We start from the raw sequence: 12,012 nt of genomic DNA, 5'->3' as shown, positions 1-12,012 counted from the left end.
AAAACATATATCCTAATCCATATATTAGATACAATACCATTAATTCTTGTTTAAAAAGCAGAGTATTAAATAAAACAGAATAAATCTTACCAATTCTAAGATCAAGTTCTCTGCGAACATTTACAGCATCACTCATACGCTGATCAGGAGGAACAAGATTAGCACAAGCTCGAGAAATTGCCTGAGGTGTTATCTCAGAAAATCTAGCTCTATATACTTTTATATTTGGTTTTACTAAAGAAAGTAAAGGAAAGAAAAAAACATTTATAAAAAAATAAAAACTTTTTCATGATTTATTTTTAAATGAATAATCAAATTATAACATGATTAAAAAATCTTTTTTTTAAATTTTCCCCAATAATTCTAAAACAACATATGATTAATAACCATATAATTAATTTTTAAACATTTATATTGCATATCCTTATATTAAATTAATTTAAAAAATATATATGGTAATAAAGTCGGCATGACTTTTTCTCCCATATCTTCATGTTTCACAAGTATAAACTGATTTTTTTTTTTACAGCAAATCTTCTTTGTAAATTGAGAAATACACTTTTATTATATAATAAAGTTCAGTATGACAAAAAATTAAATGAAAGTATACATAAATGTCTTATATATAAAAATTTAAAAAAAATGGCTAATTGTGACAAATCAGATAAAAAAAATTAAAAATAAATTTTATATCTATAGTCTCAAAAGCAATGAAAATTTCTGCATAACATTAATATTCATATGTGCAATGAGTTTATTTGAGTGGTTTAAAAATCAATTCCCTCTAGAAATGGAAAAGAAAAAAAAAAAAAAAAAATCTAAATAAAATAAAACCTGATAAAATATTTTAAAAAAATTATGAAATAGTAATTATCTGGTAAATTAGTAAATATTTAGCAAACTATCCTAAAAAATAATTATTCAAAGATTCTTTTATAAATTTTTAACAAAATTGCCAATATATTTTAAAGATTACAAATATGCTATAAGAAGTTAGATTAGCATTTATAGTTTAAAACTAAAACATAAAATAACCATTTCAATGAGATATTTAGAATTAAAGTAAAATAAAATCAGTAAATCACATGAATTTAAAATGCATTAACAAATAATAAAATTATAACAAATCAAAGAAGAATTATATTCTCCACAATATGAATTGATGATCTCTTCATTTTCATTAAAATGCAAATATTCTTTTTTTTAAAGAAGTTGAGTCCCTAAACACAGCATTTAGTTGCATTAAATACAAATTTGGATGCAATATGCAAATTTTTGAAGTATTACACCTCAGCTGGCATCCCTCTTTCCAAAGTTGCACAACATACTAGCCATTTGAGACATAATGTCAGATTTAATGTGCATTAGTGCCATGCATTCAAAGAAATTGTTAATGGAATTTGGGTTCGGAACCATTGCTCCAAAGGGTGAAACTTCTACCACCCCTACATGTAAGCAAAGTAGCTTTTTTTCCTTATTTTTTTCCATTAAAATAATTCTCCCATCAGAGCATTTAAAGTGGAGACAAAGAAGTGGGTAATAATCTAAGGGTCAACTTTTAAGCATAGAATTGAAGTGAAACTTCTAATAAAGATGTTGTATAAACATTTCAAATTGAAATCTATATGTGAAGCTTATATCAAGTGAACAAATTTGTTTTAACAAGCACAGTTTATTTATTTAAGAACATAATTCATATTTTCAATTATATTCTTTTCCAGTCCCTTCTGTGTTAACCTGCCCCTTTTGTTCTTAATGCCATAATCCTATACAATAGGAGTTCCTTTATCTTAGGAATGGCATGGATGCTGTTCAAGCAATTCTTTACCTATGTTCACAATCTGTTACATATGCTTTACCACTAAACTATTAGGATTCCAGTTATGCTTTTAATGAGTCTGTAATTATCTTGTAAATATTATTTACATTCATAATGATACAAATGATAGATAAGTTAAATTGTAATAAGAAAAGGAAATAATAGTTAACAGTTGATTTATAGGGATCAAAGATCTTTCCTAGTGGCAAGAACAGGTGAAGGGAAAGGGTTCCTGTTCATCTGCTACCATTTTTCTTTTAAATTATGGCTAAACAAAATCCAAAAGTTAAATTTTTTCAAAAACATATAAATCAAATTAAAAAGTAAGCAAAATGTTTATTTAAGTTTCACCCTATTGTCATTACTACTAAGCTAATGGATAAACATTTAAATACATATTGTACATCATATACTATAACTTCTTTCACTCGCTGCTAATTAACACAACTGTATCAAAACAAACAGTATAAAAGTACAATTTTTTCTCACTCTCACTTTGATTTTCATCATTTATTTTTCCTATTTTTTTTCTTTTCCCTAAATCTAGCTAAAGATGCTTTACTTCAAAAGTCTTCTAAAAGAAGCTTCATAAAAATAAAACAGGATAAAATAAAAGTTTACTTTTTTTGCAGACTTCAATGATTTCAAATCCAATATTTTCTCCTTCCCTGTCACCATCAGTCCAAATTATAAGATATTGACAGCTTCTCACTTCTGCTTCTAAAGTTTGCTAAAATAATAATAAATATAACTTACTGCTTAAAGATAAGAAATGATTAACAATATACTGAATACTAGATAGTTGAGAGATATTAAAGAACAAATATTTCACATTATCAAGAATTATATACTTTGATTCCTTGGTAATCTGGCAAACATTCAGTCACTACTGGAGCTTCAAAGAGAACAACAGGGTTGCATATTTGCCTAAAAAAAACAAACATTTTTTTAACACTAATTAAAAAATGTGAATAAAAAAGAACTTATCTAGGCATCTACAAAAAAAAAAAAAAAAAAAAAAAAAAAAAAAAAGTCTTTCAAACAGAAATAGTATAAAAAATTATATGCTACATATCTGTATAAAATTATTTGCAATTTAAAACACAATAACTATACATTTTATTTCTAATCCATTTTATAACAAGCTTGAATACATAGCATTTTGATTCATTTCCGTTTAAAAATAAGGAACATCAAGTAATATGAAGAATTATTTTTTTTATACTTATAAAGAAGAAAAGTAATATTTTGGATTATATCTTATCACTTTGTATTTTTTATTGTTATAATTTATACAAAATTAAACAATTCTTTAATTATCTGGTTTTTATAGATGATATAATTTTATACTTTTTAAGTCTAAATTGCATTTTTCTGATAAAACTCCTTAAAAAAAGACAATTTTGCAAAATAAAACACTATCAAAATGAAATTTAGAATATTCTTTTCTCCCTTTTTTTATTTCATATGATTGCAATTAATTCTTATTATGCCATGTTTTCCATTTTTTACATTAAATCCACTTCAAATTCATTTTTTTTTATTATTATTATCTCTAAAGTTGATTATACACATAACCAAAGCTGACTGTCCTATAATTTATAATCACCATACATTCATATTAATGAGGTACTATCACTCCAAAATCTATTGTCCATAAAAAAAACCCTCGTCAATTTTGGTATAGCATGACTGGAATATTTCATACCCAGCTCATACTGATATCTTATCAATCTATTTGGATTCAGTGCTTTATTGAAAGTGAAAGCAGAGTTTGAAATGCATTGAGGGGAAATTTGTGGCATATAAGGTATTCACCTAAGGAGTTGGAATGAACTTCGAGTGAATGATCAAGACTGACCAGCCTAAATACAGCCATGAAAAAATAGAATGCAATGAAGGACAACATTCCATTTTTCCATCCAGAAGAATACAATAATATTTAAGTAATTGCCTGATTCAATAATCTTCTCAAACCTCTTTAAACTTCATATATGTGGATTCTATTATATTCTTTTGAAAAGGATCTTTTCTGTTCGACTCACATTTTGTGGATTACCTTATTTTTTTTAAAGTAGTTATATATATATATGTGTGTGTGTGTGTGTGTCCTCATCCCTTCCTCTCTAAAAGTAATCATAAGCAAATTTCAGAGCAATTAACTACATTAATTAATTAACATTACATTAATTTTTATAATTATTCAGATATCATTACTGATATCTGAATGATTATAAAAATAAATCTTCCATGTAATGTCTACTGAAATTACATGAACTAAATTAATTGCAATTAATGAAAATTCATATTGAAGCTTGCAATTCTAGTCTCAACATTTTACAACTTAATGGTAATCAGTAATATTTTATGTGTATATATGATAAATATATATATATTTTCTAAGCTATATGAGTTCATTTCTTCTTCATTTGATTTTCAGTGTTCTAGTCATTTTTAAAGCAGTAATTTTACATAAAAATAACCATGTCTGTATCACAAAATGAAAATTTAATAATTTCTCTTTTTGAAATATATACTAATAAATAATATATATACTAACAAAATCAAACTACATTCTTCAGAAAAATCCTTATGTTTTCCAGTTGTTTCCATTTTTTTCTTCTTTTAAAATTCTTTAGCATAGAAATTTTAAAACTATGAGCTGTATCTCTAAATGTGCTTGACTAGAACAAAATCATTTAATTAAAACTTTATAATCTCTGTATCTTCCTGATTCAGAAGAAATACATTTATTTAAAAAAATAGCTTAACTTGAAATATTTAATTGAAATTTATTGTGTAAACTATCTTAAATTTAATTTAATTTTTCATAAATTAATGCATTAATTTTTCCTTTGTTTAATCTTATGTTTTGAACAGAATTTTTTTAGTGAAGTAAAGGCTGTGTTGAGAGTGAAAAAGATTGATGCATGCCACATTCTATTTCCCAAAAATACAGACTTACATTACTCTCAACACTATGAAATTATAATTATTTTAAATGACCAACATATCTCTTTTATAAAGGAATAATTTAATATTAAGGTCATATTTTACTTGTTCATGGCAGACTTTATGATTTAAGTGGGTGTATGTGAATAAAAAAATATTATTCAATTTTGTAATATTTTGCATTTTTGTGAAACATGAATAAAAATCAGGGATCTGATTATAGACATAAATACTGAATGCTCTTAAAATTATAATTTAGCATGTACTTAAAAATTAGCAATATATTTTAAGCTTGTTGATAAAAATTCATCATCTAAGTTAACTAGAATCAGTTTACCTAATTTAAAAGCCTATCAAATAAAAAGAATTAGATGCAACATAAGAAGTAAAATATCATAACAATGCTGCATCTAACATTGTTTTACTTTTTACTTATTAAATACTCATCACATTTACACAAAAACTGATTTAGAATTTTCACGTCAAATGTATACTTTTGCAGGCTATTTTTTTAATGACTGAAAGTCAAATTAAAATGGTAATGAGCTATTTACAAATAGTTAAAAGTAAACCCTGCAAAGCATATGAATAATAATAATAAAATCTTAAATGTGAAATTATATTTTATATTGCATACGATCCATCTCTTTGAAACTTTTACTGACAGTTTACAATTTTTTAAATGTTTAGAAATCTACAACAATACAAATAAAATTTATCATCAAAAGAAAAGATGTCCATGCAAATTTAGAATAAAATTGAGACATACTTCTTAATGATTAATTAAAAACAACATCGCATAAGTAATTAATAGAGAAATTGTGAACAATCAGACAGTTTTATATTGATAAAATCAAAAGAACATGGGTAAAATTTTAACTTACCAACTTCTGTATGCTCCAGTGAATTCCAAGTTTAGCAAATGTCCAGATACAGATGTCATTATCATCTGACAATTTTGATTAAATATATTGTAGCTGAATTCATAAATCTTGTTGTATACAGAACGCCCATCTCTCCGCCTAAACCCACCTCTAGACATAATTTCAGCAATGCTTTTAGCAGCATCATTTTTCTCAGCTACATTTAACACTCGAACCATTTCCTCAGATTTGGATTTTGAATAGTTTTTATAGTAAAGAAAGACTGATTCATAATTAAATATTTTTTTCTTAAGAAAGGAATGAGTTATTCTTTTGCTAGTAACACAAATAAGATGTTTCAATGTAAACATAAAAATGAAAATATTTTATATTACTGATTTTATAAATATGATATATATATATGTTTTCTTCACATTTTGGAAATAGTAAATTTCTTCCTTTTGAATAGAATAGGCATTGTAAATAATTTAGTTATTTTGAATATTTCAAGAAAAAGCAATCCATTACAATTTTAATCGTAAACAAAATACCGCGCTGCACAATCACATTGTAGCATTGTCAAACAGTCTTAAAATTACTATTCACCTAAAGGAAAAAAAAGCGGTAGGTCAAGGAAGATCTAAATATCTTAATCTTTGCAACATTCCTATCGGTGGCTTTATGTTTCTAAAAAGAGATATTTAAAATATTGAATTAATTTTTCTAAAAAGTTCACAATTTAAAAAATTCAATAACATTTTAAAATTACGTTTTACAATCCTACTTGGCAATACATTTCAACTTGTAACCTTGTTTATTTATTTGTATTACGTAATTGTCGCAACCGCGAATGTCAATAACATCTTTTATATAAGGATGCATTTTCGATTTGTATTTCCTTTGTTTCGAAGGAATTCTTTCGTTCAAAATGTAATTAGGTAATTTGGAAATTTAATTATTTTGCTATTATTTTATTTTATTGTAGATATATTAAAAGTTCAGTGATTTTAAATTTTGGAAAATAATTTAAATACTATATTATCATAGAACATTTTCTATTAATGTTTAACTAGATCATTAATTTTTTAATTGCGATTTTCCTTTTTTACAATGCATTACTCTAGTTAGTATTATACATCTGATAACTAAAATCTAAAGATAAAATTAATTTCTTCATAAAACTCATGCTCATTGCACTGACACGCACACAAAGAAAATTCTGATATGTTTGATTTGTATTGCCCTAAAATATAAATTTATTTTAATTTTTACAGATCTTTCTCTAGAATTTCAAAATATGCAACTAATCTTTAATCCACAAATATAATGTATATTTTCAATAAGAGTGCTACAATATGATTTTTTTCTTGAATATTACTTTTCTTTACTTTTTTCCAGGAGAAAAATAGCTTGTAAGTAACATATTTTTAACTATTTTTATTCTAAAATGTTTGGAAAGCTTCATTTGCAAGCATAATGAATCAAACTAAAGCATTACCACTAAGGCAGATTGTTTACAAGCCATTATCAAGATAATACTTATTATTAAGCATAAATTTTACTACAAATTATAATCTGATTAGAAATAATACTAATGCATTATAGAAACATTATAAAAAATGAATATAATATTGCTTTATATGGCAGTTTTGTTTGCTTTAATTGATAATAAAATTTTTTTTAATTGAATAAGTTTTATTAGAATTCATTAGTTAGCAATATTTTTATGTCTAATAGCAGAATTTTCTGATACTTAAATATATATATATATATATATATATATATATATATATATATATATATATATATATATATATATATATATATATATATATATATATATATATATATATAAGTATCTATTCATTTAAAAGACACATCTGACTTCTGTGTGTATTGACTTAAAATGGTGCATTTTGTGCTTCATCGTACCTTGTAATAAAATGAATGTGTGTAGGTCTGTCTTGGGCAGGATGTTTGACCTAGAAAAACCAAACTTTGCACATATGTAATTTAGAAAATGAAAATGTTCATGTATGAACAGTTTTTTTAAATCTTAATTAATTAAAACAAGCAAAATTTCTAAAATTATTGCTGCTTAAAATTAAAAAAAAAAATCAATAATACCAATTTTTTTTTTATGTATAACCTTTTTTTTTTTGTATTTTTGATTATTCAAAAAAAAAAAAAATTACTTATTTTATCACAATATATTTTATTGCTGAAATGAAGCTCAAATTTTTTTTCGTTGTTGCTATCAATATTTCATCCTGCTTTTTTTGTCCCCCCCCCCTCCATTGTTGATTATCAAGATAGCAAATTGTGACTTATTTTGTCATCCTGAGTATAATGATCATTCAATATAAAGAATACTTTTAATAATTTTTTTAAAAAAATTATATACTGATAATTAAGATTTACTGAGCAATGTCAAAAAAATTTTAAAGGAGGCTGCTTTTTTTGTACACTGTTACTTTTTCAGAATTGGATGTGTAAAGATATAGATATAAAAAAATAGAGAAATGCATAGCTTAATAAATAGAACAGTATAAGTTTCTGAAATGATATGAGTTATATATCTATGAAAATTCAAAGCTTAAAAATATTTTGCTGAAGAAACCTCTAAACCAAAGTAACCTAAAATATTTAACAAAACTTGGTCCCATCACAACAGCTGGTTAGTAATGTATTAAAGAAAACTGAGTATGCATTTTGAACACCTATCATCATATTAATTGTGTCCAATATTTGACACAAATGTATAATTTTGATCACATAACAAATTTTATTCACCCAAGATTTTTTTTAAGATTTTAATTTTAAGATTTAAGATTAAGAATTTTTTTAAAGATTTTTTTTATATACCTGTAAAAAGACATATACAAATGATTATTTCTTTCAGAGATTTTATCAAAAATCTAATATATATCTACAGTTTGAATAATAAATGTGTTTTTGAGTTATTATGTTTACACTTAGGCGTAATTCTTTATTATTAATATTCAGACAGGTCTGAAATGTAAAGATTTGTCGAAATCTCTATGTTGAATTTTTTTCATGATTATAATACTTTTTCTTTGCATATGAGAAAATAAAAATCACTTGAGTATCTCGGGTATTCTTTATGTTATTATAGGGAAGGAAATAATAGTAAATGTCCAAATAAAATTGGTATATAATTAGGTGTGTAAATAAATTCAAAGTAAGACAGATAATTTTACCAGAGTTAGAAAAATTTTAATATTTTCATATAAAAAAATAGAGGAAAATCATCTGATAGATCTTTATCCTTAATAAAAAAAGAGTTAAATACAAGAAATAGAAGTTTTCAATACATTGTAAAATTATTTGCAAAAGTAACTAGGGACAGTGATATTTTTTTGTATCATTTGGTGCTATTTCCAGATTTAAGTTCTAGATTTCTTTCGTTCTGATTTAACTGTGGCGAATATCTTATACTAATTTTGCAGACTTTAAAATGGTATATCGCAGCTTCAGATTTGATATAAAGCTTTATAACTTAAATCTTTCTTTTGTAAATTAGCACAGGCATGTCTGTGTATCTCACCAGTTTTTGATTTGCATAATTTAGTAATGTGTTCATCACTTCAAGAACACTCCATTGATTCTTGCACTTGGCTACTAATTTTTTTGATTACATTAAGACTTTTAGGAACTAGTTTTTATATGAATATTTTTTTCTTTTTCAGATCAGAAAGAAGGTCATTGAAAACTGTTCCAGAAAGTGGGCTGAAAGATGAACCCATTAAATTCACTACTAGTGAGGCTGGTCAGTGGAAAGCTGCATACACAGCAAGAGGTAAAGATTACTATTCTACCCCCAGAGTACAGCCGATTGTGATAGTTACAAGCCTGACTGCATTTATGATATACTTCTGTATATTAAGAGAGGAAAATGACTTAGATGATTGGCTACGAGGCTTAGAAAAAGAAATGCCTTATAAATTAGAAGAAGCTGAATTAAGAGCAAAAATTGATAACGCCAGACTGAGAAGAGCCGATACTACCCAGTATGAAAAAAGGCTGGGTGAAATTATGGTAGTAAGAGAGAAACTTGAAGCATTAAAAGAAAAATAGCACATTTGGAAGCAAACATGTTAATGAGTTTATATCTACTAGTGGCACTCTTACTTGTCAAACTTCTGAAATTTCAATTGTACAGCATTAATTAGTATAAAATCTCTCTGTTATATCACTCCCGACATTGAACTGTTTATTTTATTTATTCTGCAACACATTTCATAATTTATCAGGTGTCATTAATTGTAAACAAGTTTCTTGAAAAGTATTATTCTTATTTGTGACATATACAAGAAATAATATTTTACATGAAAAATGATTATCAATATCTATATATTTAAAATAATAAGGAAAATCAATGAAACAATCATCTGAAATATTTTATTTCATATGAAAGCTCGTGATCCCTAGATATATCATCATTGGTCATAAAATCCTACTTCAGTGTGGATTCCCTGTAAGGGAAAAATCTGACATCTGAGTTCTCCAGCCTCTGTAGTAGTTTTGGAAATGTGTTTGATTTAATTATTTATCATTCATCATTACATCAACAGTGGTTGTCTATTTCTTTTCTTTCCAATTTGAAACATTGCAAAATAATATTTTGACTGAGGCCTCAGCCTCAGCAAATAAACTGATATTGTCACTTTGAAATATTGTTAACTAATGAGAATTCTCAATCATTATTGTACAAGTATAACTTATTATCTTTTGTTATTTTAAAATGTAAACCATCAAAGTGGATTGACATGATTAAATTAAAGTAATTAATACTATCCACCTCTAGCAACTATATTAACGTGATCATGTTAATAAATTTTGAAGAAATACATCTTATTGATCACTGTAAAAGAAAATACTATTAATTGGCAAAACTGGTCCAATTGTTCAGATTGCAGACTTTCAGTTTTATTTATTTTGCAATTGCAGGGAGTAGTAAAGCCTTGATGGTCTCAGTTACAAGCTTTCATATGGAATAAAAATTAGCAAAATTGGTACAATAATCATGACTTTGCCAATTATTTTAAATATATTGAGAGTCTGAAACAGCTGGTCACTGAAGGTGACTAGAGTATTGTATTTTACCATAATGAAAGTTTATCTGTTACTTCAGGATTGTTATATATATTTATAAAAGCTGGATGAATTAGTTTGTTTGTTAATCTTGTGTTTACTTTTAAGTAAATTTTTGTGAAACTTCATTTTAAGTGAATACATCCACATCAGTATTAATTCATGATACAAAAGTGAAGAGAATTGAGTTTTTATTTCAAGAGGTATTTGAATGTCTTTGATGATGCGAACCAAGAAATATCATGCAATGATTGAATTTCGCTCGAATTAAAGGAGATGCATACGGAATAGTAGAATAAAAATTGATTTACATGAACACATGAAACATCATTATTTACAAAGTAGTTGCTCTTTTTTTATAAGAAATCAAAACAGTTTGATAACTAAATAAATTTTCAACATGCCATTGTTATACAGATCTAATTTGTTTAACATTTTCATGATGAAATATTGTAGACCTAGTACTGGATTATTAAATAGACAAATACCTAGGGAAGTACCAAAGTCAATATATTTTTTTCTTATATATATATTTTTTCTTATATTAGTTTGCTTGTTGCATTTAATTTATAAGAACTATGCACTCTAGCTGTATCCAGTATCGATTAAGGACTTAAATATTATTCTAATATTCCTAATTCATTGGCTTTTACAAGTTTTATGTTGCTTATAAAATATATATTGCTTTATATTAAAAAAAAAATATATTCTATATTTAAGCAGTATTTATGTTGCAATCAAAAGTTTTTTTAAACTATTCTGTTAAAAAAAAAATTGTTCTAAAGTTAAATCTTGGAATTTTTTTATAGGAAAAATACTGAAATCAGTCCTTTTAAGAGCACTTTCTAATAAAATTTTTTGTATTATCATAATTTTAATTTGCTTCCTAGAACTATTTATACAAATAACTAAGACCAATAAAAATGTTGGTGTAGAAAGAAGTTGGAAAAGACCTTAAAGATGTATTGCTTAAGAGCTCCGAGGGGGTTTAATACGGCCTTGTATAACCACAGAAGAAAAAGCATTTCTAGCAATGCAATTAATCATATTAATATTGTATCATTATATAACTTTAAAAGTTTTTAAAAGGAATCTTCATGGACCAGGGGAAAAATTCTCATATAAAATTTGACATTAAAACTTTATTTCATGTGTATGCTTTAAAATAGTCGAAGATTTATTAAAAAAAAAAAAAAAGAATTGAATTTTCAAAGACCAATTTAGTTTGTAAGTAGGGCTATGGCAGTTTAGTATTACTATTTA

At 25.2% G+C, this 12,012-nt stretch overlaps 2 protein-coding genes across 2 annotated transcripts in view; one reads left to right on the top strand and one right to left on the bottom strand.

The window, feature by feature from the left end:
- Positions 1-6,349, bottom strand: part of LOC129988318 (DNA topoisomerase 3-alpha-like) — a 30,412-nt gene extending 24,063 nt beyond the window's left edge. The window contains exons 1-4 of the mRNA XM_056096522.1: positions 5,656-6,349; positions 2,671-2,746; positions 2,441-2,549; positions 91-234 (exon numbers count right to left, since the gene is read on the bottom strand). Of these exons, the coding sequence (XP_055952497.1) occupies positions 91-234; positions 2,441-2,549; positions 2,671-2,746; positions 5,656-6,005 (679 nt within the window). The 5' untranslated portion in view covers positions 6,006-6,349. The remainder of the gene's footprint in view (positions 1-90; positions 235-2,440; positions 2,550-2,670; positions 2,747-5,655) is intronic.
- A 78-nt stretch (positions 6,350-6,427) lies between these two features.
- Positions 6,428-10,825, top strand: LOC129988319 (uncharacterized). The gene is made up of 2 exons (XM_056096523.1): positions 6,428-6,572; positions 9,345-10,825. Exons 1-2 carry the CDS (start codon positions 6,511-6,513, stop codon positions 9,730-9,732), a joined length of 450 nt encoding a protein of 149 aa, XP_055952498.1. The 5' UTR covers positions 6,428-6,510; the 3' UTR covers positions 9,733-10,825.
- Positions 10,826-12,012: the final 1,187 nt, after the last annotated feature.

This window comes from Argiope bruennichi, chromosome 10, assembly GCF_947563725.1.
Source record: "Argiope bruennichi chromosome 10, qqArgBrue1.1, whole genome shotgun sequence".
In the NCBI taxonomy this organism is placed as follows: Eukaryota; Metazoa; Arthropoda; class Arachnida; order Araneae; family Araneidae; genus Argiope; species Argiope bruennichi.
This window is presented reverse-complemented; position numbering and strand designations above follow the sequence as displayed.

Excerpts from the sequence above, each read along its gene's own strand:
- LOC129988319 (XM_056096523.1), top strand. The coding sequence starts at position 6,511 with ATGCATTTTCGATTTGTATTTCCTTTGTTTCGAAGGAATTCTTTCGTT. Across the intron at positions 6,573-9,344 it reads TTCGTTCAAAATGTAATTAG|ATCAGAAAGAAGGTCATTGA; the intron begins GTAATTTGGAAA and ends TTTCTTTTTCAG.